Source organism: Gopherus evgoodei, chromosome 1 (assembly GCF_007399415.2).
Source record: "Gopherus evgoodei ecotype Sinaloan lineage chromosome 1, rGopEvg1_v1.p, whole genome shotgun sequence".
Taxonomy (NCBI): domain Eukaryota; kingdom Metazoa; phylum Chordata; order Testudines; family Testudinidae; genus Gopherus; species Gopherus evgoodei.
Window position 1 is genome coordinate 10,486,201 of NC_044322.1, and position 23,743 is coordinate 10,509,943.

The 23,743-nt window shown below is 47.8% G+C and overlaps 1 protein-coding gene across 3 annotated transcripts in view; it reads left to right on the forward strand.

Annotated features, from left to right (window-relative positions):
* Positions 1-21,713: 21,713 nt before the first annotated feature.
* The window catches only part of ACER3 (alkaline ceramidase 3), an 80,037-nt gene continuing 78,007 nt past the window's right edge, over positions 21,714-23,743 (forward strand). For 2 of the 3 annotated variants that reach the window (XM_030557810.1, XM_030557819.1), the window contains exon 1: positions 21,714-21,862. In XM_030557810.1, coding sequence (XP_030413670.1) covers positions 21,760-21,862 — 103 coding nt within the window. In that variant the 5' untranslated portion in view covers positions 21,714-21,759. The remainder of the gene's footprint in view (positions 21,863-23,743) is intronic. The other variant, XM_030557829.1, reaches the window with a different exon arrangement.

Genomic DNA, 23,743 nt, shown 5'->3' on the forward strand with positions numbered 1-23,743 from the left:
AGCTATTGAACTGTTACCAGTAAGAATCTGTTACAGCTTAGGCAGCCGCTTGTCATTAGTGAAATTAGACATGCGGTAACACATAGCACCTTTGATCTGATGAGCTCCTGGTTACAAAATTAACCAGTTAAGCCTCAGAACACGTTAGAGTTGCTTCTTAGTCCTCTGTCCAGTGGGCTGGTTCTGCTTTACAGCATGAGCCTGAGGTTCAGACTGGTAGCTGCTTTCTTTGGAGGGGTAGGAATGTGAAGAAGTTATAGAAAGAAGCAGATCTGAGCCAGAGCCCATGGAAGCTGGTGTTTTCTTCCTCTACTTACGAGTCACAGCCAGAGTGCTCCTACATAAAGCCAGCCATGACCTGATCTGAGATGAGGCATCAACCTGTGCATGTATAACCAAACAGGCATCGAACGATTCTCCAGCAGCCGATTTATAGCACAGCCTTAGAGAAAAATTCAGTCCTACCTGTTGGCAGCAACAGGAACAAGACTGAGAACATTTCACCCTTTTATCTCACTTTCAGTTTCTGCAGACTTAGACTTGAATTTGAACCCCTAACCTAAAGGTGAGAGTCTCTGTATCCAATTACCCAGCCCCTGAGCCATCTAAATTCTGGTTTTTAATGTGAATCCATGAAGGAGGCTTTCCATTTAAATAATTATTCGCTCTCTGTTGCAACCACCCCCATAAAACTCTGAGTGATAGCAGAGCAGTGCCATATGCTGTCCATGTGGACACCAAGTGCTGCTTTTCTTCCTGCAGCATCTGCAGAAAATGTAATGATAGCGTAGGCACCCTTTACTAGAGTGGCCTCTGAACTTTATTGGGAGAGTTCCAGGGGAAAAGCCTGTGTGCTGCAATCTAGCCTTAGAGACCACAACTCCTATGATGCCTTGGGGAAAGAGGGCGAGACTTCTTCGTGTAGGGAGCGCAAGCGGTGGACTCCATTTTGGGAAAATGAATGAGATTGCTGCTGTGGAGCTCTGTCCATACCAGGAGCTGCTGCTAGAAAGCCAGAAGCTGCGGCTGAGAGCCTGCAGGGGCTTTGATTGAGGGAGCTTCAGAGGCTGTTGGTGGCTTCACTGGGGTCAGAGCAGAGACTGTTGCTGTGCCTAGAGCTGACTAAGGTGGGGCTGCAGTGAGGGAACTATGAGGAACCCCCACTGTTGTTTGGGAAAGTACTTGCAAGGGAAGGGGCACAGCAGAGGGACTGAGTCTGAGGAAAGGCAGAGTGATCTTCCCCTGAACCAGGGCCCAGAGCTGCTGGCATTTGGCAGGGCCAGCTCCAGTCGTCAGAGGGGTTGTTGTCTTGGCTGGACTGAGACACAGAACCAACCGAGCGCTGTCTCCAGCTGCAGATCTTCCAGTGCGCCCACACAAGCAAGTGCCTGGGACTCTGAGATCCAGAGGTGTGTTCACTGCGGGGTGGGATGAATGGTGGCAGAGTAAAGGCCAGTTACATAAGCTTCATTCATTACAGTATATGAGATTTAATTGATTTTATTCAACTGCCCCTAAGGATTTAAATTAATAGTGACATTTCATCTTAGTCTGTTAGACCCTGTTTCCTTAAGTTAAGTAAAGGTATGTTAACTCTAACTTAAGTATATTGGATGTATATTATTTAGAATTGGTATTTTTGAGTTATACCCATGTCACAGACTTTATTATTATTATTATTATTATTTTATTATTAGAATGGCTTTATTGCTGAAGGTTCCCAAGGCACGCCATTGAGTGTGTACAGGGGCCAGCTAGGTGGAGGCACCGCCAATTTTAACTTCCTTTAGGAGTAAAGGGACTGCAGCAGAGGGGTGACTAGAGGATTCCCACCTCTCCATCACCATTGGGATACTCAGGATCTTCTTTAATGTCAACAACATCAGGCACACAGGTGAGTGTTGGCATGCTTCCGAGTAACCTAGGGAGGAAAGGGGGGTTACAATAGTATACTGCCGATGCGGGGAATGCATTCCAGTTGGGACTGGTTAGGACCACATTCCTCCTATAGAGCAAGGAAAAAATATAATCACCTACCATCTGCCTCCCCTTTTCTAGATGCATTACAATGAAAGAAATTCTAGACCCATCCTCAAAACCCTTCATATTTAGAAAGATTTATCTTTTTTTTTTCTGATAGATCCTTTTTGAACTTTTTTTTTTTTTAAGTTTTCTTCTATTAAGAATGTTTGCTTCTTCCTTATATTCCCTCCTTCATCTGAAGTGGTTCTAATTTGCAGGAAAGAGGAAATAGCCTTAATCCACCCCCAAGTCCAAATTCCCAGGATTGCATAACTGGCCCCAATTGAATTATGTGGAGGTGTTCTCATCTTCCACTGAGTCATCACCTACTTTAGACTCTGACTGAGGCAGTGTGCCAGATGTGATAGACCAACGATCTCTTCTGTTATAACAAACCCATTGTAACTAACAGTTGCAGCACAGAAGACACGGTACTATGAACTCAATGTGGCCGAGTGATTGACCAACAAACTGTTTGTTCCAACTATTTTTGTTTTTAAAATGTATTTATTTGTAACTTACAAAATGAGAGAGGAGGGCTTTCAGTTGAATCCTGCTGCTCTAATTACCTGGTCATTACAAATAGCACTTTTACTCAATAGCATACATGTTTATACATGTGGGGATCACCTGATAGTATGACAAAGAACCAAACTGATGGTAAAATGATACAGTAACACTGTAGATCAAGCGTTTAATGGGCAATACTTTCCCAAGCGCAGGCTGCGGTTCAGAACCTCTATCGTTAGCCTCAAAAATAAAATTAAAACTTAAAAAGAAAAAATATTTGGCAGGTGCCCTGTGTCTGGACTTGTCTAGAATCAACAAAAATTACATGACTTCTGTACAATGTGTGTGTGAGGCATTGACACAGGTAAAAGAGGAGAAAAATCCAAATGAACTTTTAAGTAAAATGAACACTATCATGCTTAACACCATGAAAGCACACATTGTGAAAAGTCAGCATTGGACCACACCCTGTTAATTGAGAAAGTGTTTGAGCTGGTGGAAAAAATGATGCAGAGTGAAAGAGTGGCTTGGAGACTGAAGAACGTAAGAGGGAATACAAGGAACTGAGTAGACAGATTCAAAGGCAGACTAGATGCGACAAGTGACTATATAAAGGCAAAATGTGTAAATTATAAAGAGAGCAATAACACAAGTTACTGTTACAGCAGTCAGCTTTTCAGTAAGAAATCTTTCTCTGCAGTCAAATATAATGAAAGATTATGATGTCAGAGTTCTCACTGATGGTGATGATACTGAACACAGATGGCGAGATTACTGTGCTGATCTGTATGACTCAGAGCCATTTAGAGCAAAGTATGACAGAAAAGAGAGTACAGAGTAGGATCCATCAATCCTGCAAGAGGAAATGGGATGTGCTATTATGAAAATGAAGCCTAGGAAGGCACTAGGGGTAGAAAACATACCAGGAGAATTGTTTTAAAAGCAATTTGATGACTATGGTATTGATCTTATGTGGAAAATTTGCAACCATGTCTGGATGACTAGAAATTGGCCAGACGACTGGATAAAGGTAATCTTTCCGCCCTTACCAAAGGCAGGAGACGTATCAAGATGTAGTAACTTTTGTGTCATCTCCCTCATATCACCTGTGAGCAAAATTGTATCTAATCCTGGATCATATGAAGTAAAGGATAGATGCAGAACTACCTCCACAACAAGTTGGTTTCAGACAGGGCCAGGCCAAACATAATCAAATTGTGACTATTCGTCACATCACTGAAAAATGCAGCACGTACAATCACCTATTGATTTATTGACTAGTCAAAAGCATCTGATACCATCTAATTGTGACCATTTTTGGAGGATCCTGGCAGACAAGGATTCCTAAACATCTCATCGAACACCTTGTTTCTACTACCACCACCAGACCACAGGGTGAACAGCAGTAGGTGACAGTGAGTGGTTTTCCACTGAGCTGGGTGTGAGACAAGGTGTCTTTTAATTTATCTCCAAGTCTTTTCAACATATCTGAAGAATTTATTATGAGACAAATCCTGAAAGGGTTTGACAAAGTGGAAAGTGCTCAGATTTTCACTGGTGGGCACCTCTTAACTAACCTTAGTAGTTTATCTCAGAGAAAATTGTCTCATCCCAATATTTTGCAACCAGAATTCTGCCTTCAGGCTCCTTGCACATAGGTGGGTGATCTACTTACACACTTGGTAATCTGATGTGTCCCCCTGCCTGTTCAGTGTCTCAGCCCACGTCCAGACTAGGAATTAAAATCGATTTTAGATACGCAACTTCAGCTACGAGAATAACGTAGCTGAAGTCGAATTTCTAAAATCGAGGTACTCACCAGTCTGGACAGCGCCGCATCGATGTCCGCGGCTCTCCGTGTCGATTCCGGAACTCCGTTCGGATTGATGGAGTTCCGGAATCGATGTAAGCGCGCTCGGGGATCGATACACCGCGTCCAGACTAGACGCGATATATCGATCCCCGAGCAATCGATTTTAACCCGCCGATGCCGCGGGTTAGTCTGGACGAGGGCTCAGCTGTGGCAGCCATTCCCTTGCTAACCTTGCTTATGCAGCACAAAGGATCAGTAACCTAAAATAACACAAACACATTGGACACAAGTGCGTTAAAAAAGACAGGCTTATATAGATGAGACAGATGAAGGGTAGAAGATTGAGGAGAAAGGATCAGTTATACCAGTGGTGTTATTCATAATTTCATTACTTTGGGTGAGACAATTTTGTGTCACCAGAGTAATTAGGGGTAGAAATTCTGACTACTTAAGTAGAGCTTTAGCAGAAGATCAGCCCACCGAGCACCAGGTTTGCTGCAATGCTGAAAATATTCTTGCTGGCTGGAACAGTTGGTGGAAATTGCCAACAATTTCAGAAAGTAAAGAAAGACAGTTAGGGTGAACCTTACTTATTTATTTTTGATTGGTAACAAGTGCCTATCCATTGTTCTAGATGCTTTCACAGTGGTTCCATAATATTATATAAGACTTACTGATCTAGCTACTGGTTGCCCATGGCTCCCAGTGGCTACTGCAACAGCCATGGGTCAAGCTGGGCATAAGAGAGCCTCTGTTACATAGTCTTTCCCCCAGCCATATCCCTAACGCCAGCCTGAGGGAGTGGGTTGGAGTAGGAGCTCTACAACACCAGAGGATCCCCCTCCAATGGGAAAATCATCCCCTTCCCAGCTGTACAAAGTGACCTTAAAGCCAAGGAGAATCTGGCCTTATATTTCTAAGCACAATTTATTCCCCAGGCTTTGTAGCCTGTTCAGAAAGTTAACAAAGCAAAACTCTCCTGAACCAAGGGGGAAGGGAGTTTGAGAGCCCTGTAGTTATCCGCCTCATAGAGTTTGTTTGGGTATTGAGACTGCCACCATAGGACGATTGACCCCCAAACAGAGGCTCACTGCTCTGCTGCTGAGCAGTAAAGCATATTGGGATTTCATATCTAAGATCAGCTCGATACTGCAAACTGTTGCGAGCAAGCTGTGTTGGTCAGGCGTGTGGTGAGGTGGGATCTGTGATCAACACAGCTATGCTAGCAAAATTTCATAGAGTAGACAATTACACCAGCAAAACTGTGCTTTTGCCAGTATATCTTATTTTGCTGGGGTGGTGGAGTGGAGGAGGGGGAGGGGCGGAAGCTGAAATAAGCTATGTCCATACTGGGAGCACTTTGCTAGCATACTATACCAGTATAGCTAAACTGGCAAAGCGCTCCTAATGTAGACATGGTCTAAAAGGCTGACAGTTTCAGCCTTTATCTTACAATCTGCTGATATTTAAAATGTGAGGCACCGCACAGCCATGTTCAATATTCCTATGGGAGGAGGTGTGGTTTGGAATCATAAGTGAAACGTTAATTATATGCTACACCTGATGTAACACTAAACCCTGGTCCAATTGAATTCAATAGCAATATTCTCTAGGATTTCAGTGGTACAAGATTTTGGTCAATATATAAAACAGCCATATTAGAAAAGGGTAAATAATGTAAATGGTTGAGTTAAACAAGATACTGAGCTAAACTGGTTCTCTGCTTTCCAATTCAGAGCTCTTCATAGAAGATAAGGATTGGAAGAAACCTCAGAAGGTCTTCTCATGCTCAAATCAGGACCAACACCAACTAAATTATCCCAGCCCGGGCTTTGTCAAGCCAGGCCTTAAAAACTTCTAATGATGGAGATTCCACCACCTCCCTAGATAACCCATTCCAGTGCTTCACCACCGTCCTAGTGAAATAGTTTTTCCTAATATTCAACCTAAACCTCCCCCACTGCAACTTGAGACCATTGCTCCCTGTTTTGTCATCTACCACCACTGAGAACAGCCTAGCTGCATGCTCTTTGGAACCCCACTTTGGGTAGTTGGAGGCTGCTATCAAATCCCCCTCACTCTTCTCCTCTGCAGATTAAATAAGCCCAGTTCCCTCAGCATCTCATAAATCATGTGCCCAAGCCCCTTAATCATTTTTGTTGCCCTCCACTGGAGTCTCTCCAATTTGTCCACATCTTTTCTGTAGTAGAGGGCCCAAAACTGGATACAGTACTCCAGATGTGGCCTCACCAGTGACGAATAGAAGGGAATAATCACTTCCCTTGATCTTCTGGCAATGCTCCTACTAATGCAGCCCAATAGGCCATTAGCCTTTCTTGGCAAGAAGGGCACACTGTTGATTCCTATCTAGCTTCTCATCCACTGTAATCCCCAGGTCCTTTCGCTAAGCGGCATTTCTGTAAAATCAGTCCCCAGCCTGTAGCAGTGCATGGGATTCTTCCATCTTAAGTGCAGGACTCTGCACTTGTCCTTGTTGAACCTCACCAGATTTCTTTTAGCCCAATCCTCCAATTTGTCTAGACCACCGTGGATCCTATCCCTACCCTCCATTGTATCTCTCTCTCCCCACCATCTTAGTGTCATCCACAAACTTGCTGAGGGTGCAGTCTCTCCCACCATTCAGAATGTTAATGAAGATGTTGAACAAAACCAGCCACAGGACAGACCCCCTGATACAAGCTTGATACTGGCTGCTAACTAGACATCGAGCTGTTGATCACTACCTGACGATCTAGCCAGCTTTCTATCCACCTTATAGTCCATTCATCCAATCCATACTTTTTGAACTTGCTGGCAAGAATACTGTGGGAGACGGTATCAAAAGCTTTGGTAAAGTCAAGATATATCACATCTACCATTTTCCCCATATCCACAGAGCCAGTTATCTTACCATAGAAGGCAATCAGGTTGGTAAGGCATGACTTGCCCTTGGTGAATCCACGTTGACTGTTCCTGATCACCTTCCTCTCCTCCAAGCACTTCAAAATGGATTCTTTGAGGACTTCCTCCATGATTTTTCCAGGGACTGAGGTGATGCTGACCGATCTGTAGCTCCCCAGATTCTTCTACTTTCCCTTTTTAAAGATGGGCACTATATTTGTCTTTTTCCAATTGTCCAGGACCTCCCCTAGTTGCCACAAGTTTTCACAAATAATGGCCAATGGCTCTGCAATCCCATCAGCCAACTCTCTTTGCACCCTCAGCTGCATTAGATCTGGCCGCATAGACTTGTGCATGTCCAGCTTTCTAAACAGTCCTTAACCTGTTCTTTCACCACTGAGGGCTGCTCACCTCCTCCCCAACTTGCTGAGGGTGCAATCCATCCCATCATTCAGATCATTAATGAAGATGTTGAACAAAACCAGTCCCCAGGACCGACCCCTGAGGCACTCCGCTTGATACCAACCGCCAGCTAGGCATCAAGCCGTTGATCAAGAGCAGCTGAGCTTCACAATCTAGCCTCTGCATTCCCAGGCACCTCACCTGTGGCTCAGGTTTTAAGAGGGATCTGTGTAACTGACCTCCCTGAGGGGAGCAGCTATACAACTAATAGAGAGAGGGGTGGACTGAGAGTATCCCAATCCAGGCCCAACTATTGCAAAATAGTTTTACTTGTGAGAACTAAATCTGTCCCTTTAAGACATGGAGCGGGGCGGTGTCTTCCAAGCATTCTGGTGTCAATGAATATGCTAATGAACAGAGGCAGCTCCAGGCACCAGCATGCCAAGCACGTGCTTGGGGCGGCAAACCACTGGGGGCGCTCTGCCGGTCGCCCTGAGGGCAGCAGGCAGGCTGCCTTCGGCGGCATGCCGGTGGAGGGTCCGCTGGTCCCACGGCTCTCCAGCAGGCGTGCCTGCGGAGGGTCTGCTGGTCCCACAGCTTTGGCAGACCTCCCGCAGGCATGCCTGCAGGAGGTCCGCCAAAGCTGTGGGACCAGTGGACCCTCCACAGGCATGCCACCAAAGGCAGCCTGCCTGCCGTGCTTGGGGTGTCAAAATGCCTAGAGCCACCCCTGCTAATGAACCTTCTGACAAAGGGGTGGAGACAGTCACTTCCCGGGCAGATAAACCCCTCTCAACAGCTGAGCATCAAACACTGAGTGATAGGGGTGGGCAGGTCGAAGGAATCCCAGGATGGGAAGTGGATTCTTCCCATGGGCTTAATCCTGGAGAGGAAATGCAAATCCACAGGGGGTGGGCCAGTAACATACAAGGTCCCCATACACCCTTTCCTTGCCAAACCCCCAAAGACATACCTAAACTAAGAACCTTTACTGAGGTGATGCGAAATACAAAATGAATGCTAAACAAACTGACCCATACAGAAGGCGTGGTATGATAATCATACTTGGAAGCGCCTCTCTGTCATGAATTTGTTGGTAATTTTATGTCTCTTACTACACACTCTGTGGGTTAAGACAAAGAATTTGATTCTGGTGGTAAATACTTTAAAAATATATGACATGCATGTATTTTTGGAAAAAACTTTGGTACAGATTAGGAATGGTAACAAGAAAGTCCTATGAGAATACTGCTTCTCAACTAGTACCTGTAAACAGGTTTAGAGCTTGGCACAGCAGGGAAAGCATAACCAATCTAGACCCCTGTATGGAAGGGGAAACTGAGGCACACTGCCTCATGGCATTGGGGGCTAAATGCCAAGACAGCTATAATTTAAAAGATATTGACATGTGCGTTATGTACACAGTGCTACACACCACAATGTTTTCAGGCAACCTGGGAACAGAAACCCAAAACTTTCCAAAAGCACCTATGGATAACTTTACAGTGTTTAGTATCAGAGGGTAGCCGTGTTAGTCTGGATCTGTAAAAGCAGCAAAGAATCCTGTGGCACCTTATAGACTAACAGACGTTTTGGAGCATGAGCTTTCGTGGGTGAATACCCACTTCCTCAGATGCATGTAATGGAAATATCCAGGGGCAGGTATATATATGTGTGCTAGCAAGCAAGCTAGAGATAACGAGGTCAGTTCAATCAGGGAGGATGAGGCCCTGTTCTAGCAGTTGAGGTGTGAAAACCAAGAGAGGAGAAACTGGTTCTGTAATTGGCAAGCCATTCACAGTCTTTGTTCAATCCTGAGCTGATGGTGTCAAATTTGCAGATGAACTGAAGCTCAGCAGTTTCTCTTTGAAGTCTGGTCCTGAAGTTTTTTTGCTGCAGGATGGCCACCTTAAGGTCTGCTATAGTGTGGCCAGGGAGGTTGAAGTGCTCTCCTACAGGTTTTTGTATATTGCCATTCCTAATGTCTGATTTGTGTCCATTTATCCTTTTCCGTAGAGACTGTCCAGTTTGGCCGATGTACATAGCAGAGGGGCATTGCTGGCATATGATGGCGTATATTACATTGGTGGATGTGCAGGTGAATGAACCAGTGACGGTGTGGCTGATCTGGTTAGGTCCTGTGATGGTGTCGCTGGTGTAGATATGTGGGCAGAGTTGGCATCGAGGTTTGTTGCATGGATTGGTTCCTGAGTTAGAGTTATTATGGTGTGGTGTGTAGTTACTGGTGAGAATATGTTTCAGGTTGGCAGGTTGTCTGTGGGCAAGGATTGGCCTGCCACCCAAGGCCTGTGAAAGTGTGGGATCATTGTCCAGGATGGGTTGTAGATCCTTGATGATGCGTTGGAGGGGTTTTAGCTGGGGGCTGGACTCCACTGGCCATCACATACAGCCCCCAGCCCTCCAACGCATCATCAAGGATCTACAACCCATCCTGGACAATGATCCCACACTTTCACAGGCCTTGGGTGGCAGGCCAATCCTTGCCCACAGACAACCTGCCAACCTGAAACATATTCTCACCAGTAACTACACACCACACCATAATAACTCTAACTCAGGAACCAATCCATGCAACAAACCTCGATGCCAACTCTGCCCACATATCTACACCAGCGACACCATCACAGGACCTAACCAGATCAGCCACACCGTCACTGGTTCATTCACCTGCACATCCACCAATGTAATATACGCCATCATATGCCAGCAATGCCCCTCTGCTATGTACATCGGCCAAACTGGACAGTCTCTACGGAAAAGGATAAATGGACACAAATCAGACATTAGGAATGGCAATATACAAAAACCTGTAGGAGAGCACTTCAACCTCCCTGGCCACACTATAGCAGACCTTAAGGTGGCCATCCTGCAGCAAAAAAACTTCAGGACCAGACTTCAAAGAGAAACTGCTGAGCTTCAGTTCATCTGCAAATTTGACACCATCAGCTCAGGATTGAACAAAGACTGTGAATGGCTTGCCAATTACAGAACCAGTTTCTCCTCTCTTGGTTTTCACACCTCAACTGCTAGAACAGGGCCTCATCCTCCCTGATTGAACTGACCTCGTTATCTCTAGCTTGCTTGCTAGCACACATATATATACCTGCCCCTGGATATTTCCATTACATGCATCTGAGGAAGTGGGTATTCACCCATGAAAGCTCATGCTCCAAAATGTCTGTTAGTCTATAAGGTGCCACAGGATTCTTTGCTGCTTTTACAGTGTTTGGTAACACTTGGAGGCTGTATAACTAAAGCCAAAAAGGAATTTTAGGTATACTGCCTCCTGTCATAACCTTAGTCCCAGATTTGGACCTTAGCGTCCAAATTATGGGGGTTAGCATGAAAACCTCCAAGCTTAGCTACCAGCTTGGACCTGGTACTTGCTGCCACCACCCAAAAAATTAGAGTGTTTTGGGGCACTCTGGTCCCCCTGAAAAACCTTCCCTGGGGACCCCAAGACCCAAATCCCTTGAGTCTCACAACAAAGGGAAATAATCCTTTTTCCCTTCCCCCCTCCAGGTGCTCCTGGAGAGATACACAGACACAAGCTCTGTGAATCCAAACAGAGTGACTCCCCCTCTCCGTTTCCAGTCCTGGGAACAAAAGTACTTTCCTCTTCACCCAGAGGGAATGCAAAATCAGGCTAGCAAATCCAACACACACAGATCTCCCCCCCTGATTTCTTCCTCCCACCAATTCCCTGGTGAGTACAGACTCAATTTTCCTGACATTTCCCAGTAAAGAAAACTTCAACAGGTCTTAAAAGAAAGCTTTATATAAAAAGAAAGAAAAATACATACAAATGGTCTCTCTGTATTAAGGTGACACAATACAGGGTCAATTGCTTAAAAGAATATTGAATAAACAGCCTTATTCAAAAAGAATACAAATCAAAGCACTCCAGCACTTATATTCATGCAAATACCAATGAAAAGAAACCATATAACTTACTATTTGATTTCTTTGTCCATACACTTAGAAATAGAAGACTAGAAAGTAGAAACTACTTCTCCAAAGCTCAGAGAAAGCAGGCAGCCAGAAAACAAAGACCCAGACACAAACTTCCCTCCACTCAAAGTTGAAAAAATCCGGTTTCCTGATTGGTCCTCTGGTCAGGTGCTTCAGGTGAAAGAGACATTAACCCTTAGCTATCTGTTTATGACACCTCCGCATTGGTCAGTGACCACCCCTGTGGCAGTAATATCAGGGGGAAGGTCTGACAATTCACTCCATATTATTTATGAAAATATGCTTGCGATATGAATGACATAACTGAGATATACTTTATGCAAGATGGCTCATGTGAGATGTCATTGGAAAGGTTATGATTTACTGAATGTGATTACCCAATTTGTATGCCTGTATCATTTCTGTATCTGAAGTTAGGACTATTAACTCTGTATCTACAAAAACGACAAGGAGTCCGGTGGCACCTTAAAGACTAACAGATTTATTTGGGCATAAGCTTTCGTGGGTAAAAAACCTCGCTTTACCCATGAAAGCTTATGCCCGATTAAATCTGTCAGTCTTTAAGGTGCCACCGGACTCCTTGTTGTTTTTGTGAATACAGACTAACACGGCTACCCCCTGATACTTAACTCTGTGTCTGTATTTCAAATGTCTTATCTTGAGTGTCAGCCCCAACCAGCCCTTCAGGTACAACAGTAGAATGGAGCAACACTGGAAAAAACAGATTGGGCTAATGGCTCATTAGCAGAGACAAGGGACTGTGAAGGAGCTTAGTCTTCTTATGGATGCTGGAGACAGCCTATGAGCAATGGCTGCCACAGCCATGCAGACATGTGTCTGCATCACCAAGTACTGGATACCTCTCCTCCCCTTTTGGAATGCCAGTGGTTTTCCACTAGAGGACAAAGGGTTCCCGCCTTACACAAGAGCTATATCAGGCAGGGGCGTGACATCATTATGGTTCTCCTCAGGGCCGGCTTTAGGCCAATTCGCCCGATTCCTGGGAATCGGGCCCTGCGCCTAAGAGGGCCCCACGCTTTAGGCGCCTTTTAAATTTTTTTACTCACCCTGGCTGTGGTCTGCTCCGGGGTCTTCCATGGCCCCGTTCCCCTGACCAAAGCACCGGCGGGAGTGCAGCTGCCCCACAGCCCCGTTCTCTCAGCTGGAGCTCTGACCAGAGCGCCGCAAGCCCCGCGGCCCCGCTCTCCTGGCTGGAGCTCTGTCCAGAGCATGACAAGCCCCGCGGCCCCGGCTGGAGCTCCGGCCGGAGCGCCACAAGCCCCGTGGCCCCGGCTGGAGCTCCGGCCGGAGCGCCACAAGCCCCGCGGCCACGGCTAGAGCTCCGGCCGGAGCGCCACAAGCCCCGCGGCCCCGCTCTCCTGGCTGGAGCTCCGGCCGGAGCGCCACATGCCCCGCGGCCCTGGCCGGAGCTCCGGGCCCTTTAAATAGCTCCCAGAGCCCTGGGATAGCAGGGGGCTCTGGGGGCTATTTAAAGGGCCAGGGCTCCAGCTGCCTCTGCCACCCCTGTCCTTTAAATAGCCGCCAGAGCCCCGCCGCCCCCATGCATTCCCCAGGGCTCCTGCGGCTATTTAAAAGGTCCAGGCGGGGTAGAAGCAGGGGAGCCCCGGGCCCTTTAAATAGCCCCCAGAGCCCTGGGATAGCAGGGGGCATGGGAGCTTTTTAAAGGGCCGGGGCTTCAGCTGAATCTGCTGCACCCCTGCCCGCACCAGCCCCGCCCCCCACTGCCTGCAGCCAGCTCTGCACCCCCTGCCCACAGCCAGCCCCTACCAAACCCCTTGCCCTGTCTCCAGCCAACCCCTGCCACACACCCCTGCCTGCACCAGCCCTGCACTTCCCACCCTGCCCTGTCTCCAGCCAACCCCTGCTGCACCCCCCTGCCTGAAGCCAGCCAGTCCCATACTCCTGTCTCCAGCCCTGCCAACCCCTGCTGCACCCCCCTGTGGCCCTGCCTGAAGCCAGCCTGCCCCACACTCCCCTGTCTCCAGCCAGCCCCGCACCCCTTGCCCTGCCTGCAGCCAGACCCTACCTCCAGTCAGCCCCTGCCCTGTCTCAAACCAGCCCCATGTCCACTGCTGCCCTGCAGTTCCCAGGCCAGTAACCTGCACGCCTGCTTCAATGAGGGGGGCAGAAAGCAGCGGGGACCCACACATGTGCACACTCCCAGGGAGTGGCAGGGACCCACACATGTGAAACGGCAATCATTAATAACCAATCAACAGCATATATGATGCAATGTGCATAATATACAATTTTATTATTTATATAGTTATGGAAAGTAAATAATACATGGAAGAAATGGAAGGCTTTTTTTCACACTTTTTTCTTTTTAGTCATCCCTGCCAAGGCCCCGCCGAAAATTTGAATTGGGCCCCGCACTTCCTAAAGCCGGCCCTGGTTCTCCTCTGCCTCCTCACTCAAAGAGACACTGAAAAAACACCTGGAAGCAAGAACTGAACTGAGGGGAGAAGGGTTGAACCCAAGCAGAAGGGAGTCCAGCTTGTGAGTAATAATGACTGAGGTTTCAAGCTGGAGACCAGTGCATCCACCTTTCAAGACTGTCTGTAATCTGCCTGCAGCAATATCTAGGGTGAAAAATTACTATTTGTAAGCAATTTCTTTAGTGAAACAAGCTTAGCTTATGTGTTTGGTTTTATTTGCTTAGTAATCTGCTTTGTTCTGTTTGCTACCCCTCTTACCACTTAATCCGCCTTTTGTAGTTAAACTTTGTTTTATTATTAAACCCAATTTCTGTAATTTCTGATGGCCGGGGGAGAAGTTTTGTATACCTTCCTCCACACTAAGAGAGGAGGCAGATTTCATAATATACCTTTAGGTCTGCACTCCAAGGGAGGTGGATACCTGCGTGCTGGGGCAAGTCCCTTAAGCTGAGCCTTCCCAGAGCTCATCTCAATATCTGTTCCGTTCTGCAGTTGGGTGTGGCCCTACCTGTGTGTGTGTGTGTGTGTGCTGGAGGAGACTTAATAGCCTGGCTCAGTAAGACAGGTAAAAAGGGTGCCCAGGCTGGCATAATAGGTGGGCTTAGTGGTATCTCAGCATATCAGGTGCCATCCTAAGGGGGGCAACCCATCACATTGAGTACTTCAGCTTTTTCCACATCATCTGTCACTAGGTTGCCTCCCCCATTCAGTAAGGGTTCCATACTTTCCCTGACCACATTTTTGTTACTAACCTACCTGTAGAAACCCTTCTTGTTACCCTTCCCATTCCTTGCTAGCTGCAACTCCAATTGTGCTTTGGCCTTCGTGATTTATACCCCTGCATGCTCGAGCAATATTTTTATACTCCTCCCTAGTCATCTAGTTTCCACTTCTTGTAAGCTTCCTTTTGGTGTTTAAGCTCCTGGAAAATTTCTCTGTTAAATCAAGCTGGTTGCCTGTCATATTTGCTATTCTTTCCACACATCAAGATGGTTTGTTCTTGCGAGCTCAATAAGGCTTCTGTAAAATACAGCCAGCTCTCCTGGACTCCTTTCCCCCCGCATATTAGCCTCCCAGGGGATCCTGTCCATCAGTTTCCTGAGGGAGTCAATCTGCTTTTCTGAAGGCCAGGGTCCGTATTCTGCTGCTCTCCTTTCTTCCTTTTGTCAGGACCTTGAACTCAATCATCTCATGGTCACTTTGCCACCCACTTCTACTTCCCCTAGTAATTCTTCCCTGTTTGTGAGCAGCAGGTCAAGAGGAACACGGCCCCTAGTTGGTTCCTCTAGCACTTGCACCAGGAAGTTTTTGGATTGTCAGTGCACAGACAATCCAAAAACTTCCTGGATTGTCTGTGCACTGCTGTATTGCTTTCCCGGCAGATGTCCGGGTGGTTGAAGTCCCCCATGAGATCCAGGACCTGTGATCTGGAAACTTTTGTTAGTTATCCAAAGAAAGCCTGATCTAGCTCAGCCTCCTGGTCTGGTGGTCTATAGCAGATGCCCACCACAGCACCACCCTTGTTGCTTTCACCTCTAAACTTAACCCAAAGACTCAACAGGCTTTTCTCCCGTTTCATACTGGAGTTCTGAGCAGTCATACTGCTCTTTTACACACAGGGCAACTCCTCTACCTTTTCTCTCCTGCCTGTCCTTTCTGAAGTTTAAACCCATCCATGACAGTGCTCCAGTCATGTGAGTTACCCCACCAAGTCTCTGTTATTCCAATCACATCATAGTTTCTTGACTGTGCCAGGACTCCCAGTTCTTGCTTGTACATGAGTTTATGACCATTAATTCTCCTAATTCTCCTTTCAATTACATTGGTATAAATCAGAAATAATTCCATTAAATTGAATGGAGTTACGCAAGTGTAAAGCCTGAGTACACAAGAGAAGAATTAGGCCCTTAATCCAGTAGACTACATAGCCTTTGGTTAAGCATGCGAATTTGCAGGTGTTAAATTAGTAACAGAAGCCTATTGTTCACGCTGTGTACTAAAAACAATGAGGGTTACAAAGAAGAATTGATTATTTAACGGCTTCAAAGTTCAAGCAAATCGTGTTCAGACTGATCTCTGAGTATGAAAGTGTCATGCAAAATTGGATGTAATTTACAGTGTGTTGCTTTTCAATAAAAATTTTAAGTTAATTCTTTACATTTGGAAATGCCTTTCATCTGAGGAAAGTATTATAAACAATTATTGTGGGGCTTTTTAAACTTGTGGGAAGATTTTCAAAAGTACAAGGGGCAGTCAGCAGAGGTGGCTCCAGGCCCCAGCACGCCAAACGTATGCTTGGGGTGGCATGCCACGGGGGGGCGCTCTGCCAGTTGCCGGGAGGGCGGCGTCCCGCGGCTCCGGTGGACCTCCCGCAGGCGTGCCTGCGGAGGGTCGCTGGAGCCGCAGGACCAGTGGACCCTCCACAGGCAAACCTGCGGAAGGTCCACCGGAGCCACGGGACCAGCGACCGGCAGAGCGCCCCCCGCGGCATGCCGCCGTGCTTGGGGCGGCGAAATGTCTAGAGCCACCCCTGGCAGTCAGGCACCAAACTTCCTTTGAAAGTCAATGGGATTTCGGCTCATAATTACCATTGTGCCTTCGAAAACCTCTCCTTTCACTTTTTTGAGTCTAACGTGAGAGTGTTTCTGGTTTTACAACCCCTGGGCCAGATCCTCAGCTGGTGTAATTCAGCATAGGTCTATTGAAGTCAATAGTAACTATGCCAAGTTATACATGCTGAGGATTTGGCTATCTACCTTTACTTCCTTTTTGAAAGGCAGGGGGACTGCTTTATATTTCTGGGCCAGTATCAGAGTAGCTCTAGGAAAGACAACACCTAGCTGCTAGGCTAAAACTTGGCTGCAAAAAAGATAAATAACCCCTGTGATGGGTTCCCTAGGGTGCCACCTGGAACTGGGGTACCACTAAGCCCTCTGTCTTACCAACCTGGGTTCCCTCTCACACTACGATGCTGTGAGAAGCTGCACACCTCTCCAGGTACTGCACTTACACAGACATCCACCGGCAAGGATGCACCCAACTGACTTACATGAATGCTTTTGCCAGCCACTCATGAACCAACAATAGAGAGGCTCCAGCCAATTTCCCCCAGCTCCCCAGATTTGCACCTCTAAGTTGTACCATCTTGCCCTGGTCAGAAGCCTGACCAGTGTAAGTTTATAACCCAGTCCGCCCCTCCCTCAGTGTAGAGAGGACATGCACCAGCTCTTGTTCCTCAGCAGATTTCCCAAGCACTTAAAGCAAAACACCATTTTGAGTAAAATATAAAACAGATTTATTAACTACAGAAAGATAGATTTGAAGTGATTATAAGTAATAAGTGTACAGATGAAAGTTGGATACCTAAGAAATAAAAGTAAAATCACAATCTGAGTTATATAAACTAGACAGGATTTGAATCAAGCAGTGTCTACCCCTGGTAGATAATACAAGTCGGTTACAGATCTTCCATATGCAGGCTGGAATTCTCTTCCAGCCTGAAACCACCTCTCCAGTTCAGTCTTTTTCCTCCAGATATGTTTCTAGGTGTTGAGCTGTGATCATGTCACTTCCCCTCTTTTGTAGCTTCGTCCAGCTTGCTGGAAAGTGGCTTTGCTATGACATGGGTCAAGCAGTCTCCATTGTGTATGTGCTATCTCTGAGAAGTCTCCATTGTATATGATTCTTGGGATAGATCTTAGGGGCCATCAGTGTGTCTGGCTCCTCCATTGTTGCACCTGAAAGGCTCGTTGTTGAGTGTTCCCAACCTTACAACGTATTTCAGTAATGCACATGCACAGCAAAACTTTGTAACTTCACATACAATCCAACAGGATATTAATATACAACAGATCGAGACTTTTAAAATCATATCTCACATGGCATACTTGGTACAAAACATATCATAATTATGTGACAGTGGTGAATATAGGGGTTCCAGGGTGCAGCTTTGAAGCACAGCATGCTGCAAATCCCTCAAACGTCTGCTTTGAGAAGGTTGGTAGAGTGAACCCCCTTCTGTTGGAGGGATGTAGGGATAGTGGCTTCAAAGGCAATAGGTGTCCGTTGGGGATGGAGACATGAACTACTAGTAGAAACCTAGGCCAAGATCCAAGTGAGCTGTAGGTGGTGGATACAGGGTTGATTCTGTTCTTACGCTGCTGTAAATCAGGAATGACTTCAATGAAGTCAGTGTAGTTACTCTAGTTGTACCCTAGTGTAACAAATCAGAATGTAGCCCAGTGCATGGGTAAGTGCCTCTGCCTTAGGGGCTTCTGGCTGACTGCTGAGCATTGCCTCCTTCGTTGATTGATTGCAGTGCTTGGCAGGCTTCTTTCTCCTGCTCCTTTTGCTGATAGCTGTGGCTATCACTTGGTCATAAAATCAGAGGGATTCCCAACAGGTGCTCAAGTTCCAGAGAGCCCCTGGAATTGGAACCTGTGAACCTATCACCCACTTCCACAATCATTGCCAAAACCACATACTGCAGCTCTTGTCAAGGGGTCGGCTTTTACAAAAACCTGTGACTGTCCCATCTGCACCTGATGGGTTTGTGCTTTATCAGTAGATAGTTTTATTTGCATATTGCTCATTCTTTATATCCTTCTCATATTTTAATATCAAATTTGTAAAACAGATGGTCTGTACAGTACTTGTTTCTTTAATTAGTTTCCAAATTGCTAGCAGAATTTCAGATTTTACAGAAATTTTTTTTCCCAAGAAGTTTCACACTTTAACTGCTCATCTATGGTGAAAAAGTCCAGTCTAGATCCTCACAAAGAACAGGTTGGACAAACACCTGTCAGGGATGGTCTAGATTTACTTTGTCCTGCCTCAACAAAGGGTATTGGATTTGACTTCTTGAGGTCTCTTTCAACCCTCCATTTCTATGATTCGCATCCTAACTGTGTGAACAATATGAAATCAAAAGCAAAACTGATAAATCTGTGCTATATTTGCAATCAGCATCACCTTCCAATATATTGAACTTCCACAAGTCAAGAAGCTGAAATGCTTCAACCAGGCTATACTCTTCCATCAGAGTCTGCAGTTTGAAGTCAATGGTGCCGGTGCTCCTAAATCAGATGCTTTTGAAATCCTACCCTTAGGTGCCTAAATATAGATCTGGGAGTCTATTTTTGAAAAATCTGGCATGTATATATAAAAGTTTGCAATGTTAATGTACTGAAAGTCTAAATACTTTTCATTGTTGACATTGAAGCAATTATGTTTTGAAGCCACAAACATTTTATGTCCCTAAGAAATGCTTATGCCACAATAAAAAATACACAAGTCGTTACTATTCATGGTAGTGAGTATGTGTTTGCATCTACTCTAGGAACAGAGAATGAATTTAGGTTTAGTTTAGCAAGCTTAGACAAACCTTAATGCATCTACTCATTTATTTAGCTTATGACTGAATTGCTCAATTATGTGGAAGGAGAGATTCAGATATTAAAAGGGAAATCCCTGGAACTGAACCTGGGGAAAGAGGAAGACGGAGCTAAATTGTAGGAGGTGAAGTTAGTATTTTACTTAAAAAGAGAGAAAAGGAAACAAAGATGAATAATAAGATATGCCTACAATGTGGTCTGTGTGAATGAACCCCGGAACCTGTATGTCGCCCTACTGAAATCAGTTGGGATCCTCATTGGCACTGGGGTGTACCCCAATAGAGCTCATTGCTGGACTGGGTATGTACTTGTATGTTGTATCCCTTCCCAGCTTGGTCTTTTTAGATTATATGCTCTTTGGGGCAGGAATTGTCTTCCTGTGTGCTTGCAAATCAGTTGGCATATTCTGGGTGCTACCGTAATATAAACGGTAATAACTAAAGGAACCACTTGTATACAGTGAGCAGGAATGATACCCCAAATCAGGGAAAAGCCCCCAAATGCAGCTATTGAGGGGGTTAAAAAAAAAGAAAAAGGCCCAAAGTTACTATTAATAGAATGATTTCTTGTTCATTCTCCAATATAAAAGGAAACCTGTGGGGGGTTTTTAGAATTGAAGTTGCTAAGTTTGCAACTCAAATTCTGGAGCACTAGAAAATGAAACTTACCAGAAAGAAACAAACAAAAAATACCCTGGTTAGCACAGAGCAGTATTCCTGCTTGCCTTGTAAAATAGCATCAGCACAAATTGGAAATGACATTCTAAGACATTAGAATCATGTTAGATATTAGCTTCTATCCCTCCCTTCTGCCCCCAACCTCTACATGGTCCTGCCCCCAAAACCTTCCCTCTATCCTGCCCAAACCTTCCTCCTTCCTGCCCCAGCCCCCCAAACCTCTGTCCTTCCTTACACCCCCGCCCCCAAATCCCATCCTCCTTCCCACCCCCAAACCTGTCCCTGCTTGCCCCCAGCTCCCCAAACTTTCCCCCATCCTGCTCACAGCCCCCAAACCTTCCCTCTATTCTGCCCCCAGCCTCCCAAACCTTCCCTCTGTCCTGCCCCCAAATCTTCCCTCTGTCCTGCCCCCAGCCCCCAAAACCTTCCCTCTATCCTGCCCAAACCTTCCTCCTTCCTGCCCCAGCCCCCCAAACCTCTGTCCTTCCTTACACCCCCGCCCCCAAATCCCATCCTCCTTCCCACCCCCAAACCTGTCCCTGCTTGCCCCCAGCTCCCCAAACTTTCCCCCATCCTGCTCACAGCCCCCAAACCTTCCCTCTATTCTGCCCCCAGCCTCCCAAACCTTCCCTCTGTCCTGCCCCCAGCCCCCCAAACCTTCCCTCTATTCTGCCCCCAGCCTCCCAAACCTTCCCTCTGTCCTGCCCCCAAATCCTCCCTCTATCTTGCCCCCAGCCCCCCAAAACCTTCCCTCTATCCTGCCCAAACCTTCCTCCTTCCTGCCCCAGCCCCCCAAACCTCTGTCCTTCCTTACACCCCCGCCCCCAAATCCCATCCTCCTTCCCACCCCCAAACCTGTCCCTGCTTGCCCCCAGCTCCCCAAACTTTCCCCATCCTGCTCACAGCCCCCAAACCTTCCCTCTATTCTGCCCCCAGCCTCCCAAACCTTCCCTCTGTCCTGCCCCCAGCCCCCCAAACCTTCCCTCTATTCTGCCCCCAGCCTCCCAAACCTTCCCTCTGTCCTGCCCCCAAATCCTCCCTCTATCTTGCCCCCAGCCCCCCAAACCTTCCCTCTGTCCTGCCTCCAGCCCCCCCAACCCTTCCCTCCTCACCCAACCTTCCTGCCCCTGGCCCCTCAACCCTTCCCTCCTTCCTGCCCCCAGCCCCCTAAACCTTCCCTCCTTCTTGCCCCCAGCCCCCCAAACCTTCCCTGTCCTGCCCCCAGCCCCCCAAACCTTCCCTCTGTCCTGCCCCCAGCCCCCCAAACCTTCCCTCCTTCTTGCCTCCAGCCCCCCCAAACCTTCCCTCTGTCCTGCCCCCAGCCCCCCAAACCTTCCCTGTCCTGCCTCCGGCCCCCCAAACCTTCCCGCCTTCCTGCCCCCAGATCTTCCTGCCGCCCACGGACAGGCCCCACACCTCATAGCCGCCGCTTCCCGACAGGCTTTCACGCCCTGAAGGCCGCAGCCGGTTTCCACGGCAACTAGGGGGCCGGACTCCGGGCCCGGTGTGTGGGCGGAGCCGCCTCCCCCCGCCGCGCAGTGAGCGTCCGGGCCCGGCCTCGCTCGCTCGCTCGCTCGCAGCGCTGCGCGATGGCTCCCGCCGCCGACAGGGCCGGCTACTGGGGCGCGCCCACCTCCACCCTGGAGTGGTGCGAGGAGAACTACGCCGTGTCCTACTACATCGCCGAGTTCTGTGAGTGCCGGGGCCGGGGCCGCGCAGGCCCAGCCTCGCTTCCCCCGAGCTGGGCTGGGCAGTCCCCGCCGTGCCCGGGGGCGGCTTCTTCCCTCCTCCTGCATGCGGGGCAGCAGCCCCGGCCGGGCTCTGCAGCAGCCCCCTCAAGCCCTAGTGGGAGGTTCCCCAGCTCCCTGCTGTGGGGGGAGAAACCGACAGCCCCTGTCCCCGAACTCGTGGCCCCTGCATCGGGGCTGGTGTAAACCGATAACCTGTTATCCCAGTGCTGCATCCCAGCTGCTCTGGGCAGGAGCTAGTGGAAGGTGGACCCCAGGCTCGCTAGTTCAAACAGGAGTGAATTCAGCAGAGCCCTCTGCTCTGTGTTGTGCTGGAGGTCGGATTAGATGTTCACACGGGTCCCTTCTGGGCTGGCATTGTAATCTCCGACTCTGGGGGCAGCCTGCGATGCGTTGCCGCTGGAGCAGGAGATGAGATGATGATGATGATGGCAACAGGCTATTGGCTATGGACTTTGGGATGGTTTGGGGCCTTAAACATACGAGAAGGGGAGATTCTAAATAAAAAATCACATGCATATTGCCCTAGCCAGGCTTGGAAGGATTAGAGTTTTATCAGGAAACATTGGTATTTTGCAGCGCTGGTTGTTACAGCTGTATTAGTACAGCTGTATAGGGCCAGCGCTGCAGAGTGGCCACACTTACAGCAACCAGCGCTGCAAGTGGTGTTAGATGTGGCCACACTGCAGCGCTGTTGGGCGGCTTCAAGGGGGGTTCCGGGAACGCGAGAGCAAACCGGGAAAGGAGACCAGCTTCGCCGCGGTTTGCTCTCGCGTTCCCGGAGCCACCCAGCAAACCACAGGGAAGGAGACCTGCTTGCTCGGGGTTCCAGGAACGAGAGAGCAAACCGGGAAAGGAGACCAGCTTCGCCGCGGTTTGCTCTCGCGTTCCCCGAACCACCCTGCAAACCGCAGGGAAGGAGACCTGCTTGCTCGGGGTTCCGGGAACGAGAGAGCAAACCGGGAAAGGAGACCAGCTTCGCCGCGGTTTGCTCTCGCGTTCCCGGAGCCACCCAGCAAACCGCAGGGAAGGAGACCTGCTTGCTCGGGGTTCCGGGAACGAGAGAGCAAACCGGGAAAGGAGACCAGCTTCGCCGCGGTTTGCTCTCGCGTTCCCGGAGCCACCCTGCAAACCGCAGGGAAGGAGACCTGCTTGCTCGGGGTTCGGGGAACGCGAGAGCAAACCGGGGAAGGAGACCAGCTTGATTACCAGAGGCTTCCTCAGGTATGCTGGGATACCTGCTTATTCCACGGAGGTCAAGAAAAGCGCTGGTAAGTGTCTACACTTGATTACCAGCGCTGGATCACCAGTGCTGGATCCTCTACACCCGAGACAAAACGGGAGTACGGCCAGCGCTGCAAACAGGGAGTTGCAGCGCTGGTGATGCCCTGCAGATGTGTACACCTCCTAAGTTGCAGCGCTGTAACCCCCTCACCAGCGCTGCAACTTTGTGATGTAGACAAGCCCTGGGATGCGTTGCCGCTGGAGCAGGAGATGAGATGATGATGATGGCAACAGGCTATTGGCTATGGACTTTGGGATGGTTTGGGGCCTTAAACATACGAGAAAGGGAGATTCTAAATAAAAAATCACATGCATATTGCCCTAGCCAGGCTTGGAAGGATTAGAGTTTTATCAGGAAACATTGGTAAACGTCAGTTTCACCATACCCTGGCAAACTGATTAAATACAATCTCCATCTATGATAATTGAAATATACAAATAAGCAAAGTAGGAAAAATGCTGCTTAGAGACTTATTAGAGTTTGATTTAAGGATATTTGTTTCCTATGTTTTGACAGGTGATGTTGACAATTTGTGTTATA